The sequence below is a fragment of the Ammospiza caudacuta genome, chromosome 2 (assembly GCF_027887145.1).
Source record: "Ammospiza caudacuta isolate bAmmCau1 chromosome 2, bAmmCau1.pri, whole genome shotgun sequence".
In the NCBI taxonomy this organism is placed as follows: Eukaryota; Metazoa; Chordata; class Aves; order Passeriformes; family Passerellidae; genus Ammospiza; species Ammospiza caudacuta.
The window spans coordinates 39,170,708-39,189,881 of NC_080594.1; the positions used below are offsets into that span (position 1 = coordinate 39,170,708).

Below are 19,174 nucleotides of genomic sequence, written 5' to 3' on the forward strand. Positions count from 1 at the left end.
GAAGGTTTGCAGTCCTGTATTGTATCATGGATAGCCCAGGGCACCCCAAACCCCTACAACTAAGTGAGGTGAGTCCCACATCTTAGCATCTCTGTATCTCTGTCCCCCTATCTGCTGTAAAAACTTCTATCAGCATCATATCCTCTAGGATAGTGTCTATTTGAATTTGGGTCTGGAAGGCCCTGGAGCACATATGGCAGCTGTGACACAAGAGACTGCATGTCCATGGGAAGCCAGAACTGACCTGGACCCCTGCTGCAGCCCTGAGACCCACTATAACCAAACCTCACAACATTTCCACTCCTACAAGGCATGGGCTAGCCCTTCCATCATGCAAATCAGCAAATGTGTGTGTATAGGACAAAGATTCTGAGCCTGCACACCTTGTCAGATGTGATAGACAGAGTCACATCAGGAAGGATCTATGGTCAGTATGGCACTGCAAACAGAGCCTGACTTGTCTACTGCCTTGTCTGCTCATGCTCCAGGGATCTGCCTCACTTGCATGGTCATTCCCTCATGGCCCAAGAGCAGCTGCACTGGTGTCACCAGCCCTTCTCCAACACCAGTTGTATTCTCTAGCTGTCTGAGTAGCTACTTTTTAAAATTATTATTATTTAGTATGTGCTTTTTTCATTCATTTGGTAAAATCTTTCTGTAGACCCAGATGGGGATGGTGCTAGGGCCAAGCAAATGCAAATTAGAGAAATCATGTCTGAGAATGTAAAATCCTGTCATATTTTGGCTCTTCACAGATTGCCACGGCTGAGGCATAGGTTTTGCTTTGCTTCAGGCTCTTCTCATCCTTTGTAAGGGCAGCAGTGTCTTGAAAAGCTCAGCTGAAGATTGTAAATAAATTGACTCCTATGAAATTTCTAGTTCCTTTAGAGAATAATGGTGATCAACTGGGAATTTTGAAAAAATTTTTCTTGGGTGACTTTTCCTTGTGGAGTTAAAACATTTCAGTATTTTTGCCTTCTTGGCTCCGGTTTCCTCTTTTCTTGCCAGATATCATTATAAAGCTTCAAGAAAGATGAGTAATTAAAACCCATGCAAACAATGTGTCGGACAATTAAATTTAAATGTCCGCCTGATGAGGCAACACGGGTGAGTGACCGCAAAGCTCCTGGAGCTGATGCCCTGCGGAGGCAGGAAATCCGAGGGAGCTCAAGAGTTACCAGGAACCCGCTGAAAAGGGACTTGAGGACCCAGACACGGGGGACAAAGAACCTGTTGCCCTTGGGGCTGCAGAAGCGCCACGGGCTGCACCCCAAAACCTCGCACCGAGACGGCAGCCCCTGAGCCGCCCGTCGTGCCAGAACAAGGCTGGGGAAAAGCCACGATGTTTTTCCTCGGGAAATAAATGGAAATAGCAGTAAGAGATTAAAGGGGGGTGACGCCGCACTGGGGCGGGGGCGCAGTGGACGGAGGGACGGCTCGGGCAGGGCAGGGCAGGGCAGGGCAGGGGCGGCGGGGCCCCGCGGTGCCGACGGGAGCGCTGCGGGGCGGGGCGGGCTCCAGCGGCGGGCTCCAGCGGCGGATCCACCTGCGGGAGGCGCCGCTCCGCCCCGCCCCGGCCCGCCCCGCTCCGAGCGCGCCGCCGAGGGCCGGCACCCGGCGGGAGGGAGGGAAGGGAGGCGCTCCCGAGCCCCGCGGAGGCGGCGGGAGAGATGGGACCGGCTCCGGCCCCGCCACCTGCCTGAGCCGCTCCCGGAGCCGCCGCCGCTGCTGCGGGGAGCCGGTAGGTAGCGGGCCCCGGCGGCGGGGAGGGCGCCGCGGGGTGCGGGTCGCCCCGGGGGACAAAGGGGCGGCGGGAGGATGGTGAGCGCCGGGCTCGCCCTGCGCTGCCCCGGGCACTGCCTCACCTGCCCGGCCGGGCGGGACTCCGGGCGGGGGCAGCGCCTGTCCCGGCCCGCGGCGAGCGCTCCCTCCGCGCTGGGCTTAATGTTTAACCCCGCTCGCATCCACCGGAGCGCACCGGGCACCGCCTCCCCGGCGGCGCCGGCCACAAAAGGGCGAGCGCGGCCGCTGCCCGCCGGTCCCCGCTGCGGGTCCGCCGCCGCTGCCGGGGACCAACTCTGAAAGCACGGCGGCTGAGGAGGGAACAGCTGGGGTGAAAGTCGCCTTCGCTGCCTTTTCGTGCTTTGGAGGCGTCTGAAGGTAGCGCTCCGCTGTGGTGCCGTACTTGGGCTCGTCGCTGTGTTTGAATACATCGGTATTTTTGGGGTGGCCTTTTAAGACGTACGTGACACGAGCTGTTCAGTGAAGCGGCTGCTGGAGCCTGGGGAAGTTGTTTTTTGCAAGGTCCGAGGGCGCCCCGTCACTCAGGTGGTTTGGGAGCCCTGGGGATGCAGGTCCTTCCCACAGCTTCACCCCGTTATGCAGACACCGTCACCGTCTGCTCGTAATGCAGCTTGCTCTTGTGCCGTGATACCGAAGCTGCCTGACATGCAGGGAAAGAGAAAGCAGAAAAAAAGGAGGGTGAAAGGAGGCAGTTCTAGGAGTCGGACTAAATGGAAACACGTACTATGCTCCCTTTTCTCCGTGTGTCCTTGTCACTGGCGCGCGTGCCAAAAGAGCCGCTGTGCCCGGTGTGAGTGCTAATGGACACACCCGTGGCCTGACAGTATCAAAGTTAGCTTCAGGCTTTCCAAGGCATCTCTTCCTAGAGCCCTCAGTCCAGCAGGTAAGGCAGTGTAACCCTCGCACCACCCTCAGCGTCCCAGGCAGGCTAATAAAGTTGTTAGATTTTAATGGCAGGAAGGCTTCTGTAGTTATTAAAGTGCAACTCCATTATTTTTGCTGTGTTTTAACAAGTTCTGTGACCAGGAAAAGCAGCAGAGGTATTTTGGCACGGCACTGACAGTGATTTAGTTCTCCTTTATGATTTGGTTCGAGGCAGATTTTTCTCTCTCACTGTCTTGGTGTTCTCTCTTGATTTTTTTTTTTTTTTTTTTTGGTATGTTAATCTTTCTGGCTTCCAGCGCTGTGGAAAAACTTTCTTCATTTCAAAATGTAATGGAGACTGGTTCATGGTCTTTCATACTAGATGATCCATGATTTATTGTTATTTAACCATCTACTACAAGAACCACCCCTGAAGTAGTGAACTCTTGCAGAAAAATTAATTGCCTTTTAGAAAATTATTCATGTCCATCCTGAACAAGGCAGTTTTCTTTCAGCAGCATCTATCTTGGGGCGTGAATGCCCACAGCAAGCAGGAAAATGTGTCTGTAAAGTGTTTCAGCAGCACGGAGAGCCCCGGGGTAGCTGTCACTGTTTCCATTCTCTAAACAATTTTAATGCCATTAGCGAGTGTGATTATGTACAAACCGCTTCTAGGGGGTTCCTAGGCTGGATGTCAGAGTAGGGCTTTGTGCTGAGTCAAAGGGTGGATTGAGTTTATGACACAGTTTAAATAGAAACAGAAGAGCAGAGCTACAGTAGAGCAGCACGTTGTAATTCATTCAGCACCGCTCTGTGATAGCCGTGCAGGGAAGTGCTCACTCCTCACCCGTCTGCTCAGTCTGAGAGCATCTCCCAGGGTCACCCATGAGTAAGTAGCTGAGGACAGAGAGTTTTTTAACCCTGGGGTTTTTTGCAGCCGTCTGATTGTGTTTCAAATGAGAAGAGAAAGTAAAAGGAAAGAAGAGCATTACTGGAGAGTCTCTGTGTAAATGTAGACTGCTTTTTCAATTCATTTATTTTTTAAGAGGAAGGATCTACACAGAAAGAGGTACTGTGGGCTAATTTGCATCCTGTGATAAGTAAGACATATTTATTCTATTGCTGCCCAGATCTGATTTAGTACCAGTTATGTCTCCAGATGGAATTTAACTATGACAACTTCAGTAAATGAGCACTGTTTAGCTTCTACATAAACTCACAACTGTATTTTATTGTCAGGTTTAAATAACATCTTAAATAATAAAAGCATTCTGTAACTGGTGAAAAGGCTTTTTTATCCCCTAGAGCTGCAATGTGATCACAGCACAGAAGCAGCAGTGGAGGCTTGCTCAGAGACGTGGAGTAAGTACCACTTTACACAGCACAGACACAAATACACCTTCTGAAGCCTTTTTTCTGGGACCAGCTCGAGTCCCATCTCCTGTCTTGCTCTCCTCATAGGGCGGCTGCCCTCTGCTGTCTGAAGCTGCCCTTCCAAGCGCTGGCGGTGCTGGGCTGGGGATGGTGGGGAGATAAGGCAGGGCAGGCTGCAGGGCGAGGTAATCTCTCTCCTCAGCCCAGATGATCATCTCGGAGGAAGCAGAGGAGCTGTTTGGCACACAGTCCCTCCATCGGGTCGCCGTGCTGACAGGCACGAGGGAATCTGGCTGCTTGTGCAAATAACAACTGACAGGATGCTTCTGGTTTTCCCCTGCCAGCTAAATAAACCAGCCAAGGGCCAGCAGAGGCTCAGTTAGCATGGGTGGGTTTTAGCTCCAAGAAGTGGCATGGGTGGTGCAATTTAGAGAGATGCAATCTGTCAAGAAGTCTGAGGGCAGCGAGGGCAAACTGCCTAGAAATACGTGCTCTTACTGATGGGATCATAGCTAATGCACATTTAACTGTGGTTTAGTCTGCCCTCAGCTTCTGACTGTGAAACTAGTGAGCACTGCTGCATGCAGCCCTCACTGACACAAGCAGGACAGCTAGCAGTTGACTCATACCAGTGTATATTGTCTTTGTGGGGATGGAGCAGTGTCTTTTGTCCCTGTTACCTTTTTTTTTTTTTTTCTGTCTTCCTAATCACTGTCCTCCAACAATAGATGTGATAATATAGCAGGTGTTCCCTGTGCCGTCCTTACAGCATTTGGAAGTCTTTCATTTCATAGCTTGCAAAATGCAGCCACATCCAATACTAAAATTTGCTGTGGAAGGAGTCAGAGGAGTGTTTGGTTTTCCTTGAATACCAAGTATTTTCTGATTTTGAGACATATAACATGATGCAATTCTGATTAATGTTTATAATGGCTTTTATTTGCCAGCATGAGTCATCAGTTAGGTATAATGCATCATATTTGGTGGAGACTAACCTAGGAAAAAAGTATGTTCCTTTAAAGATGTTCTGTTTGTTAATGAAAAATTTGCCAACAGAATGTGTGGTCACTTCTGAAAGAGTCCTGAAAGAGTCCACCTGCCTCTGTGGGTTTCAGTAGTGTCAGTTCTGTTCATCTACATCTGGTTTTGGACTTTTAAGTCTTTTGATATCTTGCATGAGTCAATTGATATTTTAAACATTGTGTACTTTAATGATAACCTCTGTTCCTAAAGAGGATGGTACCAAAATTCTAAGAATCTGGGCCCAATATTTCACCGCTGGACATCAGCAGCCTGTAGCTTTCAAAGTTTTGTTTGATGCAATTTAGGGATGGAGTATTTCTACACAAAGCACTGGAGAGAAGGATTTTTCTTTTTTATTCTTAGATATCTGTGGTCATTTCCTGTGTGATTTGCTTTGGTTTACTCGTTTGAGGCATTTCAGGAATGATCCTGCAGTTGTGATCAGTGTAACCTCAGCAGGGTTTTAAATATGTGTAAGCTCAACATATCGGTGAACTTTCCTTTGAATAATCTTTGTGTGAGGGAGATCCTGCCTGCCTTCTCGCCCAGGGCACAGTGCCTCCTGCAGCGATTCAGCTGTATGGCTAATTTTCAAATAAACTGAAGTTAGGCATTTTTTTGACACAGTTGTAGTGCACGCTGTTCTCTGCAGTCCCAGGCACTCTGCCTGCGGTTCATAAACACATTTACAGCCACATTTGCCTCCCTGTGCTCAGAGGGGGTTGGTTTGCATTTCTAATTAATTGAGTTTATAAAGCAATAAGCCAGTGTGTTAACTGAAAATTCCCTCAAGAATTGTAATCTTCCTTCATTAGCTGCCTGTGTGTAATCATATCACCCTTTCTTGGGGAGGGCCAGTGCCACTTGGTGCAGAGCCTTTGTCTGCTGTGAGCTGCAGGGGGAAGTGAGTCTCCTCTGTGGTTGTGTTCTGCAGCACAGCCCCTGTCAGGTCACCTTCTTTGTCCCTCCCCACCTGTCCCTGCCATCAGCCTGGTGTCTCTGGCTGAGACAGCAAATGGTGTGAAGGGATTTAAAGGACATCTTTCAGCAAAGTCAGAGAGCAGGGGAGAGCTTTCAGAGAGTGTTCTAGTCTAGCTGAAGACAGACACATTTACTTTTTGCAGGAGCTCTGTTTACTGGATGAATGGATTTAAACAGAATCTGAATTTTCTTTAAACTGTGTGAAGACAAGTACTATAACTTCCCACTGATGTCAGCTGGGAGTTGTTGGCTCAGCACACCTGAGGGTTAAATGTCCTGTATTTCAGTGTTAACCTGGGACACTTGTTTTGAGACTCCGGCTAAGGCATTAGTTTGGCACTGAGAAATCTGAGCTACTTAATGTAAGTTAACTCCATTCAAATTGCTTGACCCTTATTACATCTATACTGGGTTAGCAAGCCACTACTTAGCAAGGTAGGATAATCTTGCAACGGGTTTGGGTGAATAACTGTATTTGCTTTTGCCTTCCACAGACTGACATTCAGAATGGCAGCCTTGTCCACTTTAATCCTCCTTTTGTGTGCTGCTAAAGATGTGATGCCTTCCAGTCCTCACTGGAAGCCAACTTGGCCGTCTTACAGAGTTCCCGTTATCCTGCCGCAGTCTACCCTGAACTTGGACAGGCCCCAGTTTGATGCTGAAGCCAGACTGGAAGTGGTATCTCCGTGTGGCCCAGCATGCCACAAAAGCTCTCCGCTGCCGACGTACGAGGAGGTGAAGAACTACCTGTCCTACGAAACCTTGTACGCCAACGGCAGCCTCACGGAAACCGAGGTGGGCATCTACATCCTGAGCAACGACGGCGACGGCTCCCGAGGCAGAGCTCGAACTAAGAGGCAGATCTATGGCTATGACAGCAGGTTTAGCATTTTTGGGAAGGACTTCTTGTTGAATTACCCGTTCTCCACGTCGGTGAAGCTCTCTACGGGTTGCACGGGGACGCTGGTGGCCGAAAAGCACGTTCTTACTGCCGCTCATTGTATCCATGATGGAAAGAGTTACGTCAAGGGAGCTCAGAAACTGCGGGTGGGGTTCCTAAAGCCCAAACAGAAAGATGGCAGCAAGGGGTCCAATATCACCAACTCGGCAATGCCTGAGAAAATGAAATTCCAGTGGATCCGCGTGAAACGGACACATGTCCCCAAAGGATGGATCAAAGGCAATGCCAATGACATCGGCATGGATTATGACTATGCCCTGCTGGAGCTGAAGAAGCCACATAAGAGAAAGTTTATGAAGATAGGTGTGAGCCCACCAGCAAGACACTTACCTGGAGGGAGGATTCACTTCTCTGGCTACGACAATGACCGTCCAGGAAACCTGGTTTACCGTTTCTGCGATGTCAAAGACGAAACGTACGACCTGCTGTACCAGCAGTGCGATGCCCAGCCGGGTGCCAGTGGATCTGGGGTGTATGTGAGGATGTGGAAGAGGCAGAATCACAAATGGGAGCGTAAAATTATTGGTATATTTTCAGGCCATCAGTGGGTGGACATGAATGGCACCCCGCAGGATTTCAATGTAGCTGTTCGCATCACACCGCTCAAATACGCACAGATCTGTTACTGGATCAAAGGCAACTACCTTGACTGCAGGGAAGGATAAAGACAATGAAACTCCATGAAAGCACTTAATGACTGGTTTTAGTTACTCATCTGAGGAAAGGCTAGACTTTGTGCTGCAAATGCATGTGATCACGTAACATCAAGAGGTTATATGTAGCTTTTCAAGCCAGCCACCTTGTTCTTGGGACAGGGACTGGCTGGTGCTATCATTACAGCCTGAAACTGGGGAGAAAGGAACGTCTGCTGGGTGGGGAAGGAGCAGGTGGACTTGCTGAATTTGCAGCTGAGCGACTGAAGATTAATTAGGGGCGGATCAGTAAACAGTATGAAAACAGAACCGTCTCCAAAGAATCTTGTAAAAGGGACGCTGTTGACTATCTCATGCCTACAATGTTTGTTTTAATAAATCCTAGGATTAGTAGAAATGCTTTGATCTGAACTTTTAAAAGAAAATATTTCTATGCTGTTGGGGACTGAAGAGGGGCATTTAATGGTGTTTGCAACCCAAACATTACAGCTTTGTGTTCCTGCATGAGAAAAGGGAGTGTGAAAAGGGCAAGGCATGCGCCGTGGGAGATGAATGCCACACAAATAGCGTGAAGGGTAAATAACCACATAACACTTCTAACTTCCTTTCAGCCTGAGTGATTTGAGACTTTATTAGTAACACAGTTAAGAAAAATGCTTTTTGAGCAGACAGACCTTGATGTTGTAATGATTTGACTGTGAAGATGATGTTGGTCATATGATCAGTGCCGTTACATCCTGCTTTGAGAAACACTAATTGCACGTGGGATGAAATCCATGTAGGAGCTGGGACCTATGAAGGAGCAGGATCCCTATGAATATACTAGAAAGCATGTGAGGAAAGGGGCTTTTCTGTTTATGACCTACTTGGGCCTTTTAAGGAAAATCTCATGTCAGCAATTCAGATTTTCAGAGGGGAAGCCTGTCTTCCGTCTTGCTGTCTGTCTGAATTGCTGCCTGCAGAGCAGGTAAAGGAGAGAGCCGGACAAGGGTTCTACTGAGTTTTCCCCGTTTGTTGAAGATCCTTGCTGTTCTACCTAATAGTACACCACATAGAGGGACCCTAGACTTAAAAGTGTCTCTCAGCCATATCCCATTGACAGTGTAATTTGGACATCTTGACTAATGTTTCTTGTGGCTTTGGAAAAGGAATATTCCTCCCCACCTAGCTGTTGAGTTACAAATAATTCTTAGCAAATGCACAGTTCAGGATTTCTGCAGCTGGAATAGAACCACTTTATAGGATGCAGCCTGGGTTTGCTATTAAGTGATCCTCTGCTGTCTCTTACAGTGATAAGTGATATTTTTACTGTAGAAGAATTAGAGTTGAAAACAAGAACCGTCTTTTTGGGGTAAAACCAGTGCCGCCAAATATTGTAGCTCAGCAAACAGCATTTGGAAATCAGCATGGTCTGTGCAGCCAGCCTTTCTTAGGTGGATTGTGCCACTGTATTTCAGTGACATGGTTGAGGACATGGTGCCATGCCAGGATGATTTTTTAAAGTAGGAAGATAGAGACCGGCTCCTGTTCCTCTTCCATCCACCCCTCACTGACTCCTGAAGCTTCCCAAGCTGCCCATGGTGCTTGGTGTTGTGGGGCAAATGCACGTCCCTGGTGAGAAATATCAAAGCTGGGAAGGAGTGAATCCAAGCAGAGCTTCCCTGTGCTATACCAATACAAGGAAAATGTTAATTCAGCTAAGCCTTTTTTTACACTCTACTAATTACTACGGCATTTGTAAACATTTGCCTGATGGTGCTTTATCTTTGTGGTGGCTTTGGCTCTAGTTCTGACAAACATTTATGCTGGAGCTGCCTATGATTATTATTTTTATAGAAGCAGTGTACAAAAATGTGGACTCTCATGTGGGTTTTTGGTGCACTCAGATACAAGCAATTACTAATGCTTTGAAATATGAATAATCACCATATGTATCTGATGGTCTTTTTCTGACTTTTTGTTTTAATTTCCTTTACTCTGTGGATGTTATCTGGAGCACTTTTGTTTGAATGTATCACAGTGAATAAAGAAAAGTTATGGAATTTCAATGCAGACATTCTTGTATTTGTGCTGTATTGGGTTGCACTTTCAATCTCATTTCAGCTGCTTATTTGTAAAGACATTCAGATACAGATTTATTGAAATCCTCAGTGCTGTTTATTTTCCTTCAATTTTCTTCTGCTCTTACCTGTTGGAAGTTTTTGTTTTGGTGTATTGTTTTTGGGGTTTTGGTAGACTTAATTACTTTATACTTTAACACATTTGGATGCTAATAATCAATCTTAGCTTTTGTATGACTCTTACAGTTCCAAAGCCAGTCATGAGCTCTGATTAGTTAGAGCTGAAAATAACCTATTAGACTGAAAAGCCACATTGTTTTTATGAACTTCAGGGTAAATAAACTATGGAGGAATGTGAACCAGTCAGTATAAGGTCAAAATTGAGGTCAGTCCATCTTCTTTTTCTTTTAGTTGATGCAGTATAAAAAAAAGTTCCTTTGAGGCCAACAGTGAGACTCAGAGTTTTTAGAGAAACACTGGATGCAGAAAGTTTTTCTTTTTGAAATTGCTGTTCGTACAAGTTTCCTGACCTTTAACAATGCGCACTACGTCATGTGGGCTTGAGAACATCAGTCCTGATTTATTGGATGTATTTCCCATCCACTGATCCTGTGTTCTCAACTGCTTTCTCAGATTGTAGGCTAAGAACTTTTCACAGAATCACAAAGCCATTTAGGCTGGAAAAGATCTTTAAGATCTTCAAGGCCAACTGTAAACCTAACATGACCAGGTCCACCACTAAGCCATGTCCTGAAGTGCCACATTTACGTCTTTTAAAAACCTCTAGGGGTGGTGACTCCACCACTTCCCTGGGCCGCCTGTTCCAATGCTTGACAACCCTTCTGGTGGAGAAACTTTTCCTAATATTCAGTCTGAACCTCCGTTGGCACAACTTGAGGCCATTTCCTCTAGGGTGATGTGAGCAAGGTGGATTTTTTGTTTTTTTCTAAGAATGCGTGCAGCAAGTTCAGTGTAATCAGGAGTGGGAGAGTCTCTTCCCACTGCACACCCTGTGCAAACATTCCAGTTTTAGAAAGAAAAGGAAATCTCAGATAACACAGGCAGAGTTGTGGTGCTGAACTTCAGCACTGTGCCCACCCGAGTTGGTGGTAATTTTGCCAGTGTAATCATGTGCAGCAAGGCTGGGCATGCTAGACAGGTTTGAAAATTACATCCTGAGGATATTTGCTTTGATGCTGCAAAGTAGGCTCTTTTAAAACCAGAACTTTAAAATTATGAGAAAGATAGACATGCAGCCAAAATAAGGCTCATCAAGAAAACACACCTAACTAATTTATATACAGGCATGGCACTTGAAATTTCATTGTCCAGCCAATGACTGCCTGTGACCTGCAGGACTGAATGAAGTGCCTCATTATTCTTGTATATGAAGGCAAGACAGTAGATGGACATAGAGGCACTGTTTTGACTGTGATTGAAAAGGATTAAAGTCTGCTCCTGCATCTGTAAGAGGTTGACATATGAAAAATTTTACTTCATTTACTATAAATCCCTCAGAGAACAGTGCTGGTGATGGAAAGTGAGGTCTCGAGAGAACACAGACCCTGCCGAGCTCTTCCCCAGCACACACTGAACTTAGCCTACCAAAGACTGCAGAATATCATCAAGTTTCCTTTTCAGAGAAAAAGTATTTTCCTTGCATCTGTAATTGTTTTGCAACTGAATTCCAGGCCTGCCTGGTTAGAGGGCAGCCCTCATCTTAAAGTTGCAGGCTGAACCCCGAGCTAGTATAATACATGCTTGAAATTCTTTTCCGTGTTTCCACTTAATCTGCCATTTGTTAGCAGGGTTTGGTAGCCTGCCAACTCAATATGCACAGGCCTTGGGAAGAGAAGCTTTCAGTGAGTGCATAAAGTATGTTGGGTGGGTAAAAACTTCTTTGCTTTTCTGGAAGAAAAAGGAAGCACGGATAGAGAAGAGTAGCAGAGAGTGAAAGGGCAGTGTGATTTGTGTCACAGGGCGAGGATTCCTAGAGCATCAGTTTTGTGGATGTGCATGTGTGTAGGGTTTTTATAAATAATACTGTTACTTTTCATTCCTTGTTCTCCCAGGTGGAGAAGAAAAACTTAGGAGCTGAAGTAAGTTAGGTCTCTTCAAAGGAGCACCTTAGTGCCAGCTCTGAAGCCAGTGTGCAGCACAGATGAGAAGTTTAGGCTGTGACTTGTCTAATAGATACATAAAAGAAGAGTGACAGTGACATAAGCATTAGGAACCTGATCTCCTCCTCCTAGGAGATGTTTTTTTCTGTCTTACATGGTGACTATAAGGTTGCACGTGCTTTGTGCCTGCTGGCAAAGGTAGTGTGGGCTTTTATAGGTGAATGGTTATGCAAGGGAAGAGAAGTACCTCAGCATGCTCCAGACACTATTATCAACACTGGTTATTCCCAGGATAAAATTATCAGCGATGCTTTGGGTGTGGATTGATTTTTAACTAAATGGGCATAGGCTGAGCCATGAAGCAGGCTTACACTCTTTGGTTTTTATCGAAAGATCTCTAACAGTAATTAAGTGTTGTGGCTCAAGGAGGAGATGGTGAATGTTCCTCTGCAAACTTTTCATGGACAATGGTTTGTTTTATTTTACAATGAATTCCGTTTAGAAGATTTGTGCATAAGCAGATGCAAGAAGTTAAACACTTCTATTAGTCTCAGCAAATAATAATGATTTAAATGGCACATGTAATATGTAATATCTGAGATATCTTTAATAACCTTTGCTTGTTTGCACTCATTTCAGTCTTGGAAATCACCAATTATGCTGATTTGGTGAGAAGAGTGTATTTTTCTAGCAAGTGTGCCCAAGTTGAAAACAAAAAACTCAAGAAATTCTGGCTTGTGATGAGAGTATGAAGATTGTAAGTTCGTATTGGAGTGACAGCAGTAATAAGGTACAACAACTTCCTGTGACAGCTTTTTGCCACATTATCATAGATTTGGTGATTTTCCACAGGTTGCATACATGAAGAAGTTAATTTAATGATGATTAAAGTGCTGGTTGACATAAAGTTGAACATGTGTCTGCAGCACCCTGGCGGCCAGGAGGGCTGATGGTGTCCTGGGGGCATCAGGCACAGCATGGCCAGCTGGGCAAGTTCTGCTCTGCTCTGCACTAGGATGGCCTCACCTCGAGTGCTGGGGGCAGTTTTGGGAAACACAATAGAAAAAGACATTAAACTAGAGAGAGTGTCCAAAGGAGGACAGTGAGGGCCTTGAGGAGAAGCCATATGAGGACTGGCTGGGGTCACTTGGTCTGTTCAGCCTGGAGGAGACTGAGGAGAGACCTCATTGCAGTCTGCAACTTGTGAGGGGAAGGGGAGAGGCAGGCACTGATCTCTTCTCTCTGGTGACCAGTGACAAGACCCAAGGGAATGGCCTGAAGCTGTGTCAGGGGAGGTTTAGGTTGGATATCAGGAAAAGGTTCTTCCCCCAGAGGGTGCTTGGGCACTGGAACAGGCTCTCCAGAGCAGTATCCACAGCCCCAAGCCTGACAGAGTTCAATAAGTGTTTGGACAATGCTCCCAGGCACATGGTGTGGTTCTTGGTGTGTTCTGTGCAGGGCCAGGAGTTGATGATCCTTGTGAATCCCTTCCAACTCAGCAAATGCTATTATTCTGTGATTTTTTGCCTTTTTTGCCTTTTTGCGTCACCTTTGAGGCCAGATATATTTACTGCTATGGAAAGGTCAGAAGAACAGAAAAATGTTCACATTTGCAAAAGTTTGGTAAAGGCTTGTCTGACATAAAGTCCTGTTTCTGAAGTTGAGGAAGGGCAAAGTGAATTGGAATTGTTCAGCCTGGAAAAGAGAAGGCTTTTGGGTGACCTTATTGTGGCCTTCCAGTATATGAAGGGAGCCTACAAGAAAGATGGAGAGAGACTACAAAACAGGGCAAGGGGGGATGGCTTCAAACTGAAAGAGAATGGGTTTAGATATTAGGAAAAGAGTCTTTACTGTGGGGGTGGTGATAAACTAGAACAAGTTGCCCAGAGAAGCTGTGGATATCTCATCCCTAGAAGAGTTCAAGGCCAGGCTGGATGGGGCTCTGAGCAACCTGGGCTAGTGGAAGGTGTCCCTGCCCATGGCAGAGGGTGGGAACCAGGTGGTCTTTAAAGTCCCTTTCAACCCAAACCATTCTATGATTCTGTATTTGTCATTATACAGAAAGGAGTAGGTTTAAATGGGGTAGTTTTGATGAGTTCAAATCTGAGCTAGCAGGAAAATGGTTTCTTTTATCTGTTTCCCCAGATTTTCTATCCTTTTTCTGTTCCTGCCTATTCTTGGAAAATAAATTTCCTGCGGTGGAAAAGAATGGACATCCTTAGAAGTGAGGGGATCAGGTGCACTTAAGAGAGCCTGTTCAACTGGTGTGTTTGTGCTTTCCTGCTGCAAAGAGGGAGCTGCCCAACAGCTTGGCTGCTCTGCCTTTTCTGGGACAGACAGGTCATACTTGCTTTCGTCTTGGCCAAAAATTTGCACCTCGGTCAGAGTCCTTTCTAATAAAAACTCTTTTGAAATCAGGATGTTTCAAGAAAGTCTTTTCTATTAGTAGGAGTTCATAGAAACCAAACATATTTTCCTAATGAATTTCCAATCATACCCTGCTACAGGTAATTTTTCCTGCTGCGTTCTGGTCCCCATGGGAATGAAGATGATACCCCTACATGGAAGATGATATTATGTCTTATCCACAGCATTCAACAAAATTCTCCTGTCCAAAAGTCATGTTTTTCCTGAATCAGTTGCAGAGGTTTTGTCACTCTGACTGGAGCATACAGGGGCTGGTTTCATTGTTGGTGGGGCAAGGAGGACATGAGAAGATCTTCACTGCAGCAAAGGGTCAGCCAGCCGTGGGACTGGAACCCACACAAACAGGTGGGGCCACAGGGTTTTCTGACCTCTGCCATCTCACAAAAGCTGCACTCAGCAAAGAAGCGTGGGGTGGAAGAAAATGTCACCCTGGGCTTTGTCCTGCACCCACCCAGTCAGCTATTGTGCTGGCTGGGAGCAGAGTCGGGCACAGAGGGATCTGCCACACGGCCTAAATGTCACCAGGCGTGTGGGAGCACTTCTCTCCAGCCAGCCCTTCTGAGGGAGCATTGTGGGCAACGAAAGGGCAGGAAAGACTTCTTCAGAAAGTGTGGGTGGCAGAAAAGCAACCCTTCATGCTGGGAACACATCAGATGTGTGAAAAAACTCTGAAACGTCTTTTCCCCGAAGTAAAGAGCTAGGCTGAGGGATCCCTGCAGGTGGAAGGAGGGCAGCTTTGCTCAGCAGGACCTCTCCCCACGCCCAGAGGTGTCCCTGGCAACAGCTGAGCAGGAGAGGGATTGCCACACTCTCACCTTTGTGGATGAGATACTCAATACCTGCCATCTGCCTCCAGTGGGAAATAATTATTTAACAGGAAGAACAATAAAAATTGAGAGAAGAACCTGACAGAAGCTGTCTTCAGTACAGCTCAAATAGGTACCAATTAAATAACTGTGTACAAACAGGTACACAGTTGTTTTTTCTAAGTAACTGTGGCCACTGCTGCTGTTGCCAGCACTAAAAACCTGAACTGCACGGGCTGGACTCAAGCTGGTGGCTACTGTGGAGACATCCGCTTTAGAAATTCCCATTTCCCAGGCTTCACCATAAAAACAGACTTTCTGTCTCCCTGTTTCCACCAGACCTCACTCAGAAAACACAATCCCCTTTTAAGTACATGATCTTAAGCTTTGTCTAATGAAATGTCTTTAGGGTATTTCTCAGTAATCGGCTCCCTGAGTTCCTCCTGTGAGACGTTCTGCTGCTCTTCCCAGCTTTGTGTCATCAGCAAATTTCATTAATGTGATCCTCCTTCTCAGGCAAGTGTTGCTGGTGAATATATTTAGTTCAGACTGCCTAAGAGTGATGCTTGAGAAGCTGTGCTTGTAACCTCTCTCTACCCTGTCACTTCCCCTTTCAGCACATTTTGTCTCTGCTTCAGCCAGTTTTTTGTTGATAATTCCCTGTATGGCACCATTTTAATTGCTTTGCTGAAATCTAGTTAGATGAGGTCCACCAAAACCAATTATTATAAATTAAATTATTGCTTGAACAATGCTAAGAATCTGCAATGAATTATGTGCAATATAGATGGCCTGTTTCATCATCCTCACTTTAATTTTCATGAGAAAGAACTCACATGAACTAAGATTACAGTTTTGGGGCATAGATTTAGTGTAATGCTATCAAAATAACTGGAGGTCATATGGGACAAAATTTCAAAATTATCTAGGTTTCAAGCCCATGAAAAAATTGTACACATTCATTTTTCTTGAACTCTAATGCAGAATATGTATTGGTTCTCTTTCTTCATAGAGCTGATTCTCTAAAAAACCACACATACAGCCTAAGGACAAAAGAGGGTTTTTTTAATTCCATTGATGCCTTATTTGCATTGTTACTAATCTAAGCAGATGCAAGATCTTTAGCATCACCATGATGATAAAACAGCTAATTCTTTTGATGTCAGATAAAATACAATTTTCATGTGATTATGAAGCCAAGAATCATAAAATCTGTCGTCATGATATCTTCCCTTACAGTTGAAAGGGCTGTGAGACATCTGGAAATGGAAGAATCTTTTCCTTTGCTTCCATAAAAAAAAAACAGTGTTGCCCTCTTTTTCCTCTCAGTTTTGATTCTTGCAATCTGGAAAGATTACAAAAGCAGCCTGTAAAGTCAGTTTATGGAAGGCTTTAGTAGAAATCCTCAGTTTGGGGTATGAAATGTCTTGTTTATTTGAGTGGAAGAGTGGAATCAGGAATCAAAGTTAGGATTATGTCAGGCCCTGTGTTACACAATCCCTTACTGTTCAGAGCTGCTGCTGATGAGAGGGTCACAGCTCCCTGCATCACCACCTTGCCCCTGCCACAGCCTCTGAGGGCTCTCCAGCACACAGGGGTGACCCAGAACGAGCCAGAGGCTGCCAGGATCCCTGTTTACCCCACAACAGGGCCATGGGCAGTCCTGGCTTCTTGGCACTGGGATTTGTGTTTTCCATACCATCATAAGTGCAACAGCCAGAGTCATCTGAAAAAAATCCTGTTTGATCACTCTTAGGTTTGCCTAAGGTACTTCCATAGCAAATATTTGGTTTGGGATTTGTTTTGCTCACGTCTGTTTCCAGCTGCTCCCACATTCCCATAATAATGCTTTTTCTTGAGATACATTAAGAATTGCAGCTTAGGACCTACGTGCAGGGGACTTATTGTTACAGTGACACCAAGCACTGGCACCTTCCCTTAGTCACTTACATGCAAATGCATTACTTTTTCCAGGAATCCTGCTGCTGAGGGATAAGCCACAGGAAACCATATGCTCAGCAACACACAGTTGCTTCTGTGAAAGACCTGTAATTTGAAGGTGAAATGGGAACAGGCTGCAGGATTTAATGAACTATTTCACACAAACTCTCTGAATTAATGCATATGGTGGCTTCAGGTCTCACAACTTTTCACAGGAGACCGAGTGCCATTGCTACTATAGTTTTTAATAAGCATGGAATTCAAAGTCTGCAAATTCTGAGTTCTGCACATATTTTTGCTGCTTAGTGCATGATATGTGCCTGCTAAATATTCTTACCAAGGCGGGACATGGTATGTTACAAGGCATGCTGAAGAGAAAGCATGGCTTGCTTTGATCTTGGGGGCTCTTGCATGACTTGCCCCTGAAGGTTTACATTTGCTCTTCATATCCTATATGCAGTTTGTTTGGCTCTCAGTAAAAATGACAGACAGAATTAATAACAGGTCTAATATCTCATCGGGAGATGCATTCCAAAAATTTCTATCTACACAGTGAGTGTTTGAAAGCCTATGTGGGATCCTTGTCAATAAAATTCTTCTGCTTCACTCAAAGAGGAACTTTTCATTAGTCTGTGAAAATGCTTTCCTCATTACAAAGCCTTACTTTTATGAATCCAGAAGGATATTGAAGGTAACTGATAATTTCTGAAGAATAGCCCTTTCACACTACTACAGCCCGAGCTTGTCTTTTGTTTCTTAAAAAACACTTTAAAAATATTCTTTGTGAAAGGGATGAAGCTATGTTATAATGTTCTGGGACACACTGGAGAAAGCTCATGGTAGTGCTTAATTAAGAAGATTTATCAATGTATGTGAACCTTGACCTAAAGCTGCATGGGCCAAGAGAACGCTCACATTTCTGAACTTTGTAAGAGTCCAGAGATTGCAAATTTGGACTGTTCTGCAGGGATCTATCTGGTACCCACACTGTCAGCAGCACACATGGAGCATTGTTTTGTATATACACAGACACTCCATCCCTTGAGCAGAAACTGCATCACTGGGTGGTTGGGCATTTTGAGGAGGGGCCAGCTCTGTGACCAGGGACAGGAGTTATCTTTGTCCTTATGCTTCTCAGACACTTCCTGACAACAAAGGAATGGTGAAACTTAGGACTCTGAGATTCCAATCTCTGCCCTAATGAACAGAAATTCCTCTGCATATTTTCTACCAAGTTTTATCTTGTCTGCTGCACTCCCCATTCTTCCTCATCACTACCATCTGGTGCTGGAGACATTCCACTTTGTGTTGTCTAAAGTGGTTATCAGAGAGTTAATGAGTACCTGGATAATACAGAAGGGAGACATGCTCCGTCCTTCCTGCACATCCTGTTACTCAGTGGGATTTCCCCCTCTCCTTGGCTTTATTTGTGATGCAGTAAAAATAGATCAGCAGAGTTCCATGCAGTATTGCGAGCAGGGTTTACTTTTAATCAAGCTATGTGGTCTTTTTACAAAATCAATGACAAAGCTGCTATTAAATACCTTTGAAGTTCTTCATAGCCTCCAAGCTCAAATGCTTCAGCAAAACAGATCCATTAAAGCTTTTAGCTAAAAGATAAAGAAGGTGAGTAATAGGAGCTTGGAAACAAAGGTGGCTCTGTTTCCTCTGGAGTGTTGAACAACTCTTCAAATACCAATGGGCATGAGCAAGCCCAGCCTAGGAAGGAAGATAAGAGCATGTTTGGATGCCATCCATTCTCAAGATGAGAGCAACACTCTCACAAACAAAATCATAATTTTGTGTCAAAACAAAGTGTCAAGGCCAGGACTGACTGTATATCAGAAATGGAATTATTTACCAGCTGCTGTGTGGTCTGAGCACCAGCAAGTTGAAAATGACCTTGATCTCTTAAACTGCATGGGAAAGTCTTATGGGATCCAACTTCTGGAGCATGTCTATCCACAAGATGATAGGTGAGATTCAACCCTTTTTCTTCACTGGTGGCTGTCTAAACATCTAGAGCTTTTCACAGTAAGGTTAAAATCAAGAGGTATCTATGAAAGTGCTAGACCACGAGGCAGGTAAGAACTGGCCTCTGCCTGGAGACAGCCTGGGGAGGAGCTCTTCTATAAATCAATAAAAGTCCATCCAGACAGAA

General features: G+C 45.3%; 1 protein-coding gene across 4 annotated transcripts; it reads left to right on the forward strand.

Annotated features, from left to right (window-relative positions):
• The first annotated feature begins 1,213 nt into the window (after positions 1-1,213).
• PRSS23 (serine protease 23) lies at positions 1,214-9,707 on the forward strand. Of its 4 annotated transcripts, none has more exons than XM_058823879.1 (2): positions 1,214-1,375; positions 6,540-9,707. In XM_058823879.1, the coding sequence occupies exon 2, from the start codon at positions 6,553-6,555 to the stop codon at positions 7,669-7,671; it is 1,119 nt and encodes a 372-aa protein (XP_058679862.1). In that variant the 5' UTR covers positions 1,214-1,375; positions 6,540-6,552; the 3' UTR covers positions 7,672-9,707. The 4 variants fall into 4 exon arrangements, with proteins under 4 accessions (XP_058679862.1, XP_058679846.1, XP_058679870.1 ...); XM_058823863.1 differs by lacking the exon at positions 1,214-1,375 and adding an exon at positions 1,598-1,741; XM_058823887.1 differs by lacking the exon at positions 1,214-1,375 and adding an exon at positions 2,069-2,160.
• Positions 9,708-19,174: the final 9,467 nt, after the last annotated feature.